At 31.8% G+C, this 13,900-nt stretch overlaps 1 protein-coding gene across 1 annotated transcript in view; it reads right to left on the minus strand.

Annotated features, from left to right (window-relative positions):
• The window catches only part of SMC4 (structural maintenance of chromosomes 4), a 47,589-nt gene that overhangs the window by 28,235 nt on the left and 5,454 nt on the right, over window positions 1-13,900 (minus strand). Inside the window, exons 6-10 of the mRNA XM_081328370.1 lie at window positions 6,929-7,093; window positions 6,482-6,609; window positions 4,443-4,583; window positions 3,885-4,035; window positions 410-574 (exon numbers count right to left, since the gene is read on the minus strand). Of these exons, the coding sequence (XP_081184496.1) occupies window positions 410-574; window positions 3,885-4,035; window positions 4,443-4,583; window positions 6,482-6,609; window positions 6,929-7,093 (750 nt within the window). The remainder of the gene's footprint in view (window positions 1-409; window positions 575-3,884; window positions 4,036-4,442; window positions 4,584-6,481; window positions 6,610-6,928; window positions 7,094-13,900) is intronic.

A 13,900-nucleotide genomic window follows, 5' to 3' on the forward strand; every position in this document is an offset into this window, starting at 1 on the left:
ATTCTAAGTGTGGTCTCACCAGTGCAGTATAAATAATAATTCACGGGCTTGATATTTTTTTTTCAAGTCCAGCTGTTTCAAAACTTCTCGTTTTCTGTATATGTATCTACATATACAATTGTCATCTCATAATCAATCTGTGCTTTAATTTTTTTTAAAAAAGAACCATACACTGACTACATTAGTGCTGCAACATATTTCTAAGAAATATAGTACCATAGTAATCAAAAGAATATGAACAACTGTATTTCATCATATAGTTGATTGCTGGGAATTTTCAGTTATTTGAATAGGCAAAAACAAAACACTATTTTTAAGAGATAGGTAGGTAGGTAGGTAGGTAGGTAGGTAGATAGATAGATAGATAGATAGATAGATAGATAGATAGATAGATAGAATTAATACAAACCTCTTTCTCTTTCTGCAGTCCTTGAGTTTCTTTTTTAAGACTGTCCATAACTTCTTTTAGTTTTTCTTCCACTTTTTCTTTTTCTTTTTCTAGAATTCCTCTCTTAGCTGTTGCTTCAGTAATTGCAGATTCACTGCTAGCAGGTACAGTTCTGAAGTCTTCTATCTATGAGAAGTCTAACATTACTTTTACAATGGAACAATTTCCCACTTTTTAAACAGTTTTAATGAAAATTTACAATCAGATTCTTCAGAATCATCCAAACCTATCTGCAAGATTAGGAGACACTTTGAAAACCTAAAGATTAGAAAAATAAGTCTCTACAAGCAAAAAGAAGCCTAGTTATGTAGCTTTGGATATCGCTAAAGATCAGATGAATGTGTACATATTATAATTTATGCAGCAAGCATACCCTATTCATGAATAACAATATATATCATAATTTTTGCAGAATGCATCCTAAAACAGACAGGAATTCTATGCTGTTGTACTTCTTTCAACACCATTTTGCCGAGCACTCTCATCGAGAAGCTGACTGACTTGAAATTTTCCCCCTCCATCTGCGATTGGATTCAAGACTTTCTTAGGGACTGGTTACAAACAATGAGGATCGGGTCTGCTTTGTCCATCCCCCTGAAACTTTGCACTGGCTCGCCACAGGGCTGCGTGCTTAGCCCCTACCTGTACTCTTTGTACACATATGACTGTGTATCATCCGACCCATCTACTGTGATAATTAAGTTCACAGATGATACTACTGTGGTGGGTCTTATTACAGGTGGGGATGAGACAGCATACAGGGCAGAGGTACAAAAACTATCCATATTGTGTTGTAACAACAACGTGCACCTGAACATTGGCAAGACGAAAGAGATGGTGCTAGACTTCCGGAGGAAAAAGGAGGAACCTGCCCCACTTTACATCGGGGAGGACTGTGTAGAGAGTTTCCTACTTTAAATTTCTGGGAGTCTACCTCTGCGAAGATCTGACCTGGAAAGTTAATACAACCCAGGTGGCCAGAAAGGCCCTACAGAGACTTCACTTTCTCAGGGTCTTGCAGAAGAACAGGGTAGAACAACAGCTTATGACCCTCTTTTACCGGTCTACTATAGAGGGCGTCCTCTCGTATGGTATTGTGGTTTGGTATGCTGGTCTGACAGCCGCGGATAGGAAAGTATTACAGAGGGTGGTGAGCACAGCACAAGACATTGTAGGCTGTCCCCTGACGCCACTGGATGACATCGCCAGGGCTCACTGCCTTGGAAGAGTGAGGAAAATTCTCAGGGATGACTCACACCCTGGACGGTATCTCTTTACTCTCCTACCATCGGGTAGGAGATATAGGAGTATAGCCAGCCGTATCAACAGGCTGAAGAACAGCTTTTATCCATGGGCTGTTAGGCTTTTGAATGGGAAATAATTTTATAAACTTTATGCATAATTGACTTGTGAGGCCGGTGCGTTGTACAATTAACTCACATGGTGTAATAAGATGGAGGGTTTGTGTCACTGTAAGTTGGGGGTGGGGACACAAAGGGAGGCTCAGCCAATCTCAATGTATACATGGTTGTACTTTGAAAAATAAAGGTTCATTCTATTCTTTCTTCAAGACATTTTATCTATATACTTACAGTACTAAAACTTTCACTGTATTTATCTGTATCCTCCTTTGCCCAAATGTTGCATTATAGTGCAACAATTTTTAAATCAAGGTACGTAAAATCAGCTAACTTAAAGAATGCATAAAAATTCAGGTGGAGTTGAAAATTCCAGAGTTTAGACATTTTATTCACAAATTTGTGACTGTTCAGTATCCCCAGTCACATGTTCTTCAATGTGCCCTGCCAGTTTCCTATAAGCAAAATCAAATGGGGAAGCCTGCCTGTGATCATTTATATGTTGACTCATTATTAAAGTTTGTTTGCCACTACAATTATCTTTATGATATATAATATAATCTTCTTAGATTATCAAAGGCTGTCCAGCATTGGGTAAAAAACATATGATCAGCCTAAAATGTAATGTTTATTTTAGTCACAATCAGACTGCACTATCATTCTTTCAAAGGATAACCCAATGGGTAACAGGATTATCTAGTTCATAATACTTTACTCATTCAGAGTCACATTACATCATTAATAATTGGTTTGCCAGAAATAGTAACTAGTCTAAACATTGCCTTAATGCAGATGTGTTCTCATGTTTTTGTAGCAAAAGCTATATGCATGCCATATAAATATTTATATAAATGTAAATATAAAACCTAACCAAAAGAATGAATTATATAGAAGCCATAAGTGAAACCTCTTTTCAATGAACTACCCCATGGAAGAAATGTCTGCTAGTCAAGAATTCCTCTTAAACACAAATGACATAAAATTGTGTCATTTGAATAATGACATCACAGAAATGGATACAAATGTCAACTAATGACTTCATTTAAATGATGTCATTGTGTAAATGATGCGTGTCATTACACAAATCACTTTAGATATTTGGTTCCAATTCATGCAGTCCATTGCATTGAGATTAGGCTAATAGAGATTTCATAATAATTACTGTATGTTATTATGTTTCCCAAAGGAGATAAGCTGAATCAAGTATGAACACAGCCTAAAAATTAAACTGTTCTTGGCTTATGATATGGAGGAATCTTCTCAGGGGAATAATCCAGATTTTGCAACTTCTTATTCCAGGAAGTTTGTTTGGTTTGGAGTTTTTTGGTCACTTTAATATACATGCTAAAATAGTTGTTTAATTTAATGACCACTTGACTACAAAATAAATTATTTAATCTTTCTTAACTATTGCGAGTGGTTTGGAGTACTATAAGGCAGATATTAACTGTAAATTCAAAATGTGACTTTGTCACAAATTATTTCATTAAATAAATTGCTATATATATAGTAAAATTCCACCACTATATAATTTTCCTGATTCTCTGAAGTTTCATAAATAATGCAAGGATGGAAAAGTTAACAAATAATTTGAACAAGTTTTACTTAAATGGCTACTAGATACAACTTAGTGATGTTTACTCAGTTTATATTTAGAGTTTGGATATAATCCTAAAAATGTTATCAAATACTAACTTTATTATATGTATAGAATCTGCCTAAAACCACCTGCCTACAGATAAAGAAATAAAGCCTTCGAAAGACTAAGTTGAGAGTGGGCTAGAGTAGCAAACTTTTAAATAATCTATCTTTTGTAGTCATAACTGCACTAGGATATGGGAATAAAATATTAATTCCCTGATTGAAGAAACTGGGACAGAACAGAACAAAGAAAGCAAAGTCATAGAAAGGAATACAGCTATGATCACAAAGCTTTCACTCTGAGTTCTAACTGCAGCAGCAGGATTTGTCTTTCTGGAAATAATGCCATATATTCAACATATTTTTACATTATACAATCTAGAGGCAACTAAATAGATTTTTCCCCTTGAAAAGCCATAATGATATTGCAGTTATACCTTTTCTTTATCCTTCTGAAGCTGTTTCTCTAGTTTTTTTGATTTGCTTTTTGCATGTTTTAGATTTTCCCTTAATTGAACATCCTCCAGATCTAGCTGGGTAAATTTATTTTTATTTTCTTCAATAAATGCTGTGATTTCATTGAGTTTCCTAAAAAGGTAAATATATCAACAACCATTGTATTAGAATAAGAGCATAATCCAGGGGTTCCTTTTTGTGTCCACACTCCCCTTTATTGTAATCTTATTGTACACACTTCCTGTTAAAAATAACCAAAATGAAACACCAAAATGAACACAATACAATGGAATTTTGAGAAAGATCTAACAAACTAATTTCTTTATGGCTCTCCTGAAATCTAGCTGTACCTCCCCATGGGAGGTACACTTCAGTTTGAGAAACCCTCAAATGATACAGTGAATTTTATTTTCATTATTTTTACAAAAGATAAGTCATACTTGTTACCCATAATGCATCAGTGATGAACAGCAAATAGAACAAGTGCAGACTCCTTCAAATATTGCTACATTTTGCCAAATATAACAATTAATGCTTACTTTTCTACTTCTTTCAGAGCCTCATTCTTATCTCTCATTTCATCTGCTAGTTTGCTGCTCTTCTCATTAACTTCTTTGGTGTCTTCATGTATTTTTCCTTTCTGTGCTTCCAGGTCATATATCTGCTTCTGTAATTCATAACTAAAAAAGAAAAAAAAAGGAAGACATCTGAAATTGGATAAAATTGATCTTATCTAAAGTCACCTGACTGCTTTGACATATACAAAGTCAAAGCAAACCTAGTGCCCTACATTGGATTTCATTGCCCAGTGTAAGGAGAGAGATTTGTAAAAGCAATGGATTAAATCTGGACTCCACTACTGGCAATTAAATTCCATTATTTGAATAGAAAGTATTTAATTATAAAATTTATTTGACACCCATCTCATAACCGACTCCAATGCAATGAGTAATTTACTCATTTTCCCACACTCCTTAGCAAAGTGTAAGTAAGCCCAAATACTGATCAAACCCAATGTATTTCCTATCTTTGGGTGAAGTGCATTAAATAGAACACATACTTTTAACCAGGGCTTTTTTTCTCATAGAACGCTCAGAACGGAGTTCCGGCACCTTTTTTGGATGGAACCTTGTAGAGTAGGCAAGGCGGGTTGTATGACATGTGTGAGTTCCGGCACCTTTTTCTTTTACAAAAAAAGCACTGCTTTTAACATTTCAAAAGAATCAATACAACTGAACTATGGGTGTAGTCCAAATTTATTTTTTGAAAACCTTTTATTTAACCAATTAGTGCCAAAAACAATGCACAATAAAATATACACAAATTGTAATAATTACAGAAGCCAACCCAACCAAATGTACTAAAATACATCATCATCACTGGTAGCTTGATAGAATAGGAAATAATACAATTTCTATCAGAAGTGTGTAAAAGCTTTCCAGTTTTGAAACAGCTGGTTGAAATGTTCCAAGCTTATTCTGAGCTTTCATATTTTATTCCACATTCCTTCTAATGATCTAAGAACCCACAGTTTTTCTGAATACTTTCAAGCTATGGAGAGTAGGAAAGATCAGCCAATAAATAGCAAACCTTGCATTTCATATGTGTCACTAATGGTTATATTTAGGTAATGTCAGGTGAGGAAAAATCATTTCAACACATACTATCACATTTCATAGATACCTTTACTGCTCTTTTTAAATTTGCTACTATAGAATTCCTTAGTTGTATGTAATATGTCTTATGTGCTATCTCAATGTATTCTAAGTGTGTTGTGCTTTTAAGCAGGTTATCAAATGCAAAGCTGAACATTGTGCATTTGCACTGCAGAAACTGTTGCTATTTCAGACTGATGAACTTATTTATCATTGACATTCAGCTTTTCAGGAAAGCTCAGAAATCTGAAAACTATACAAAGTGTTAGCATGTACATTAGGAAAAGCCACATACAACCAAAGAAATGTGTTTTGCTCTGTTTGACATTAATTGTTGAAGTAAATTCTACTGCTTCTTTGCTGAGTTGATTTCTATGGTTATCTGTGCAGGCAGGCCAGGCAGTAAAAAAAAATTATTTCCAGTTTGTCACTGGGAATTTATTTATTTATTGCTGGGATTTTAAAAAGGGTTTTATAATATATTTTATAAACAACCCCTTAGCCAGTATTTTCTCTAGATTGGAAGGTTAGGTAGCATAACACACAGTAGTCTCGTAAATCAAGTTTTGTGTCTCAAGGATGAAAAACAAAGAAACAAGAGACTTGTTTCAAGTTTCTCTGTTATATATGATTGAACATTCAACACATTTTGAGTTTTGTTATGTTGGAATACAATCAACTCAGAACATTCCACTGAAATATTTCTAATAAAGCTGTCCTGTTCTGGGCTCAGAACAATATTTTTTCTCTCAGACATATTGTAGGTTTTAGTAGCTATCTAAACAAACTACTGTAGGAAAATAAATCTTCCACATTTAATATTTCCATAAATATAAACTAAACACATATTTGAGTAGATATATGATGTTCATATATGCTCATTTAATCCATTCCATCCTGTTTTCCAAAATGATGTTACTTACATGTAGTATTGACAGATTTTATTTTTTTCTTTAAACATTTTGTTTTCCAAAGAAAGAAATTCAATTGCTTTATTCCGTTCTCCTTCCAAGGCATCTTTTTCTTTTTCCACCATTTTAACTCTGTTTAACTAGACAGAACATATAGATTTAAGCTATTTTGCAACAGCTACACCTACTTAGTTTTCACAAATTCACTATATAAAAATCATAAAGGGTTTGGTTTTAGTTTGCATGCAGCTAATTCCACATAAAAGCAAGAACTTTCCAGATACTTCACTTTTACAGCATTCAGGTTGTTGCAATTCAGAAAAAAATCAGTTGCATTGCATAGTATATGACAAACATAATACTCAATGGTTTCTTAGATTTATAATTTAAGTTTACATTTATAATTTAAAATTAAAATTAAAACTAACTGTAGAATAATCTATTAATTTAAAGCCTCACCTTCTCACCTCTTTGTTCATTTAATATCTCCATTCTTCGACATAATATTTGAATAGGCTCTTTCAATCGTCCTGATCCTATTATATCTTCTAAATATTCAAGCATGCCTTCATCATGCTCATTCTGTCCTTTTGGTTTCATCATTGCTATTTGTTCAACTTCTCCCTACAAGTTATTTAATAAAAAGAATCTGCAAGAGCTTTAACCAAAATTTATTTATTTATTTATTTAATTTGTATACCGCCCTTCTCCCGAAGGACTCAGGGCGGTATACAAATTAAATTGCAAATATAACGACCAAAAAATACTGGTATACCTACGCAAGAAAATCTTAATTGAAAAGATACGTAACAGAATGCTAGTACTTATGTTTGCACAAAGCATTATGTAAAATCTTTTTTCAAGTCATGTGCTTTCCCAAGTTTCTTACGCGTTTCTGTCAAGGATTCTCAGTTGGTGTGTCCACATGTGCATTTCAAGCCTCAAATCTATCTAGTTTGTCTATCAGTATTAAGCATACGACATACCTGCAAAAGGAGCTCCACTGAAGACCTGATTACTACAAGGTAGACTAAAAAACCCATTAAATTGAACCCAAAGAGCACCAACATAGGTATTTCAGCAAAGGGAGAAGTGCCACCTGCAGTTTGCAAGCTATTGTCAAGGGCTGCCCCACAAATTCTTATAGCAGTGTAGACAATAGATTTAAAGTCTAAGACTACATATTTTTAATTAAAAATTAGCAGCTAGCTGTTGCTGAAGGCAAGTTATGATACAATTATACTGGCAACCATAATCCAGTCAGCAATAAAGTACATATTAATTTCATTTGAAGATTGTAGCTTCTGTTCTACTATCTTTAAATATAATTGATCCATCAATCTGCAAATTATATTGTTCAGAATATGTATTAAAATCACAACTATAGAATGAATAAACCAATTTTATTATAGAATTTAAATATTATAGTAAGAATATTCTTAGTAGACCATTTTAGTTTAATATGTAAATTCAAGAATAACAAATAACCTATCATTCAAGTAATCCTTGATTTACGACCACAAATGGGCCTGGAATTTTGGTCATAAAGTCAGGATGAAACATGACTTGACTTGATAACTGTTTTTATAAAGATAGGTGGTATGTTACAGCTTCTTGCTTTCAATAAATATTCCTGAAATAATATTTATCTGGGTTATGTCCTAGTTTTCATAATAACCATATATAATGGACTATTTTTTCAACCTAGTAGAGTTTCTTTAAAAAATACTATAACAAATAATTCCTTTTCAGTTTAAGTAATACTTCCTTAAAAGTATGCATCTATAAAAGTACAGATCTGAGAAATAACCTTACAGTACAATAACTGTTGTTGTATAGGACTAGTGGCAAGTGTGTGTATATATAACTGAGGACAGCAACCTAAGAATTTGCAGATACAAATAAGTTCCTTTAAGACCCACTAGCACATTTTGAATAATATTTTTTCCCAGGATGATAGGAAAATGCATTGGGGAGGTGTATATCCTAAACCATAAAATATATGTCACTTCCATTGTTGATAATTGGCACCAAAAATGGGAAATATTTGGATTTTTTGGGGGGGACTAAGAGAAACAGAAAGTTTTTCAGATCAACTGAATTTGAATGACTCAGACTAACATACTTTCATATCTTATTTGCACTTAGAAGAAAATAATGAAATTCTTGAATTTTTGTCTTGGATGTCAACAATAGCTATATTTCTCAAGATTCTATATATATAATACTGCAGATACTCAAAAATAAATTTTCCATAGTTATCTTTTAAGATTTGTACAGTCCTGTTTCTAACACACACACACACACACACACACACAGGAAAATTTTACTTATATCCTATGGAGAGAAGTGTGATAAGTTCCCAAAGAATTTTTTTAAAAGTTCTAAATAAAGTTGAATATACATATTGGAGGTGAGAAAATTCTGACTGTAGTACAGATCTCATTCACTAAACTTTTTGTGTCTATTTAAATTTATAGATTCTGTATTTTAGTTTGAAGCAAAAACGTTAATTTTACAGAAATAGTTAATTATAATTTACAGTAGGGCAATTGTTTTTAAAATAGGAAAAGATGTTTAAAATAGTATATTCAGATTTTAAAGAAAAACAATTCAATTATTAAAATATTTACACAATGTGACAAAATTTCCTATTCTTTTTATAGGAATATTTACTTTTTTCTTATAATCAGATTACAATAGAAACAAAACTATATAATCTGATCACAATCCAGCATTTTAAGGTAATTTTACTCTCTGGAAAAAAGTTAAGAACATGCTTATCAATTTTAATGAAATCCAACAATTTATGGCTACGTGGTCATGTTTAAACTGAATAAAGCTTCAGCATGACTTGTAATCTTTTCAGGTAATTATTAGACATAAAGGATTCCTAAATTTGATATGAATCCTTTATTGCTCATGGTTAAAAAGAGCTGCATATGAGCAGCATATAAGTGCATATTGGATGGTCCACACCAAAATTAGGATGTGTTCTCTATATACAGATTGAAACTAAGTTATATTGTTTTTGAAATGGAAGAGTTGTTCCACCCAGAAATTGTGGAGGGGATAAAAACAGGAAAAAAGCAGGACTGAGTAATCAGTGGCAGTAGAAGGGAGATTATATTTCTTAAAATATGGGTATACGCAGGTTGCTATACAAACTATTCAGAATATAGTAGGAGAATATATATATATATATATATATATATATATATATATATATATATTCTTAGTTATATATATAAAATCTTAAAATATGGGCATACGTTTTATATATATAAACGTATACCATATTTTAAGAATGAGGAAGCCCGAAGAGATATACATCTGGAAACAAAAGATAACCAGCAAAACAGGTGGGCTCTGTGTAAACTGACTTAATGAAGCTATACCACATCCTTTGGAATAGTGTTTTTCAAAAACAATTTTATTGTGGAAAGCTACATTTGATCACATTACATCTTATTTAGAAGTGGTGAATATAAAAACATTGAATTAGAAAAGAAAATACAGATATAGCTATGCATCCAGTTCTGGAACTGCAGTTTAGTAAAGACATAGCAACCAAGATGGTAAAGAGCCTGGATGTCAAAACATAGTAAATTAATCTTGAAAAAGACAAGACCATAGAGAAACATATCTACATATCTGTCTCTTACAATCTGAGGGGCTACCATGTAAAGCCAAGGCAGAACTGCTGTTTTCCAGAAGACAGGATAAAAAATAGTGAATTAAAATTACAAAAAGGTACATTTAGAATGAACATCAAGAAAAAAATGTAAGTGTTCAAAAACAGAACAGAATGCCTCAAGAGGTAACAGATTTTCTCATGTTGGAGGGTTTTAAATACGAGTTCATCCAATGGCAATACTGTTACAGGGCTACTTGCAGGGGGCTGGAATAGATTATCTCAAAGACCCCTTCGGATAGTTACATTGTATGATTCTTTGTAATGACTTATAACTAAGCCCAGATGAATTCACTAAGACATACTCCGAAGTATTATTTTATAATTAGGGCTTAAATACATCTTTGCAAATATAAACAGCTAATAAAAGTTTTGTACTGGACATATACATTGGACAACTGGAATTATCAAAATGCCCTGAACACAGTCAAGTCAAAGGTTTTGCATTTGACAGACTGCCAATTTCAATAAATTATCTATGTCCTGGTTTGTTTTAATTGAGGAAAAAACCCAGTAATGCTACACGTTTAATTTGGCTAAAACATACAATAATATATTATTTTACAATACAATATACAATAATATAATCCAATTATACTTTCCCATTTAATAAATACCATTTTAAAGTGTGTTTATTTACATTTTAAACCAAAATAACTTGCTCTTCAAAAATGCAACATTTTAATATATTATATTTATGACATTTGTAAATTATTTAGCAGAACAGGAAGACTGAAACCTGCCAACTAAACCTATTGGAAGTTTTTCTAGAATTTTAAAGTTTTATAAAATATTTAAATATAGTATTTTTAAGTCTGGTTTATATTAAACTTAATGTAGTCTTGTAAATGTAACATTAAACTTCATTAAGAAGCAGTCAAAGCAAAATATGTAGTAACTTTAGCACAAAGGTATTAATTCAAATCCTCCAATTAATTAACTTAAAACTGAATCATCATTCTCACCATAAATCATATAACCTAGTACTAGGTAGAAAGTAGAGTGCTAATCCTGCTGATCAGCATAAAGGAATAATAACTGGGGGAAAATCCTTACTTCTAATCAGGCATAATATAGCATATTTACTATAGTACATCTTGGTTGGGATCCAAGAGGTTTTAGATATTAGATAATTTTTGGGTTGTTGTTTTTTTTGCATTCTCTTGTTCTTCACAGTCACTATTAAGTGGACATTCAACAGTGTAAACTGCAACCTGAATAAAATCTGGACATCCTTCCCTCAGAAAAATCTTTTCCTTTTATGTATGGGCTATTTTGGATTCGAGCCAAAACCTGTTATGATCCTAATTCTATAAGGCAAAGGCCACAGTCATAATCAATTCCAGCTCCAAAGTAAATTCTATGGTTCACCTAGTTAATCCAGCAAACCTACCAAGATGTCTTTCTATAAATGTTATGTATCCTACCTGAGAATGTGATTTTAAACTGCCATGTTAGATTTATTACCATAAGTGCAATTAAGTCAACCAAAGCAGTTCCCGACATCCCTTATCATCAGCCATGAGGAATTAAGCAGTTAATAATTCTATTTCAGAAACTCCTTAGGCACATCCCTAAGCAAAAACATTATATGGTACTTCATTCCATTTCTCACTATTATTCCAATATCCTCTGCATCTCCCAAAACCTGAAGCACGTTCTAAGGGCACTCTAAATTACAATATTAAACTTGCAACAAGATTGTAATAAGGTGGTAACAAGCAACGTATCCCTGTCATATTCTAAAAATATGGATTTATCATAGAAAAAGAATGTAGCAACAGTGTAAATATACAAGATCTTTTATAAAACAAAGCACTTAAAATGCACATTTCTTTATTAGTAGTAGTAAATAGAAACATCTTACATTTTTGCCTATTTTTCTTAATGGTTTATACTACAGTCACACATACTACTTCTATTTTTTTTTCATTTACATCAATGTTAGCTCATTTTCTATTAAAAGTAATTCCAAAGAATAGTGCAATAAAACTATAGTCTTAAATCATTTGATTTAAAATAAAGCCACCTGTCTTTAAATGTACTCTGATTAGGATACAGTGTTTCAGAGAATCAACTGAATTCAGTCTTAGATATGCAATATCTGGGAGCCTGGATGCCCAGATGTTGCTTAAAAACTTTAAGTCTAAAACTATAAATTATATTGTTTGACTTTCAAATCAAGCATAAGCATCAAAAATAATTTTTTCCAAGGATATTGCTTATTACAAATTATTCGTGTTATCAAGTCACAAAGGTATGTTGGCAGTACTCCAACTCTACACATTGTATTCATATAAAAGCTGTATGTAACTTAACTTGAAGTTACTTTATTTTTAAAATTGTGCTTTATAATTTTTGTATCTCTCATAGGGAAAATATGTGCTCAATCAAGAATAAAATAACTTTTCAAAATTAATCCTCTAATTATGGATGTTAAGTTATAATTTTTTATTTCAGAATAAATTAGGAACCAGCTATTATTAACTCAAAAAATAGAATATGCTATTTAGAAATAATTTCACATATTACAAAACATATTTTGTACAGTAAAACTGTAAAGAATTGTGTATGTGTATCTCTCTAAATGAGTAGACCTGAGTAAAAGATACACAATTCTTGATATCATTATTATTTTTAACAATAAATTCAGTGTGATTTACATTTATAAGATTTAGAATCTGATGCTTGCATTTGGTTAAAAAGGGGGGGAAGCATTAGTAAAAAAGAAAACTTAAATTATTGTATGCATACCTACATGATCCCATTCCTTAATTAAGTGATGGCAATGTACAACTAAGTAATATAACTTTAAGCAGCTATAAAACGAATATGGCATCACATAAGGGTTACCTATGACATATAAGTGCTTCTGTACATGGACAAAGACTTTTTAATTAATCCTTACTAACTCTTAATGTTAGAGCTGCTCAAAGTTCTGAGTCTTGGGGCAAACGTGACTTTTGAGCATTTGAAACTCATACAAGTTTCTCTGTACTGCAAACTTTACAATATTTCTCTATTAGCTTCTGACTAAATAAAAACTCAAATCTTCTAAATAGAATTTTAGTTATTTTAAAATTATTCCATAACCTTTTAATAAAATACCATATGTAATTTTAGGGAAATGCTCTTTGTCATTATTTATTCAATTAATTTAATTCCTGCTTATTACTTTAAAATTTATAATGTAGAAAAAAAAACTAGGTTTGACACAATTCATTCCTGGTGATTACTGTAGGGATTTAGCCATCGTCATGAAACAGAAAGTAGAAATTAGTAAATATCAAGTTACATTAACTTTTTTCTAAGAAAGAAAATTTAAGCAATATGACTGTTTACATTTGCCATTAAATCCTGTGTTCTCAATTAATATTTTAGGCCTTACAGTCTTCTGTCCAAAAACAGGTTTAACTATTTGTGTAAGATTACAGAACGGGATGAAAATTTCATATTTCTAATCTACTAATACAAAAAAGGCACAAAGAATAGTAAAACATATTTCATTCATTTGCAATAAATTATGTACTAAAAATTACAGACATTATCACATGTAACAGAACCCAAACAATGTTGGTTAATCCCTGTCACGCTTAAGCAGCACAATAATATTGGTGTTATCTTTACTACACCAATATTTACGTGCTGCTACAGCGGAACAAGTATAAGAATTATTCTACCCACATGCCTATTTAACACATGAAATCAATCTAATATCAGAAACTTTTTATTGGTTT

The sequence above is a fragment of the Vipera berus genome (genome assembly GCF_964194415.1).
Source record: "Vipera berus genome assembly, chromosome: 5".
Lineage (NCBI taxonomy): Eukaryota > Metazoa > Chordata > Lepidosauria > Squamata > Viperidae > Vipera > Vipera berus.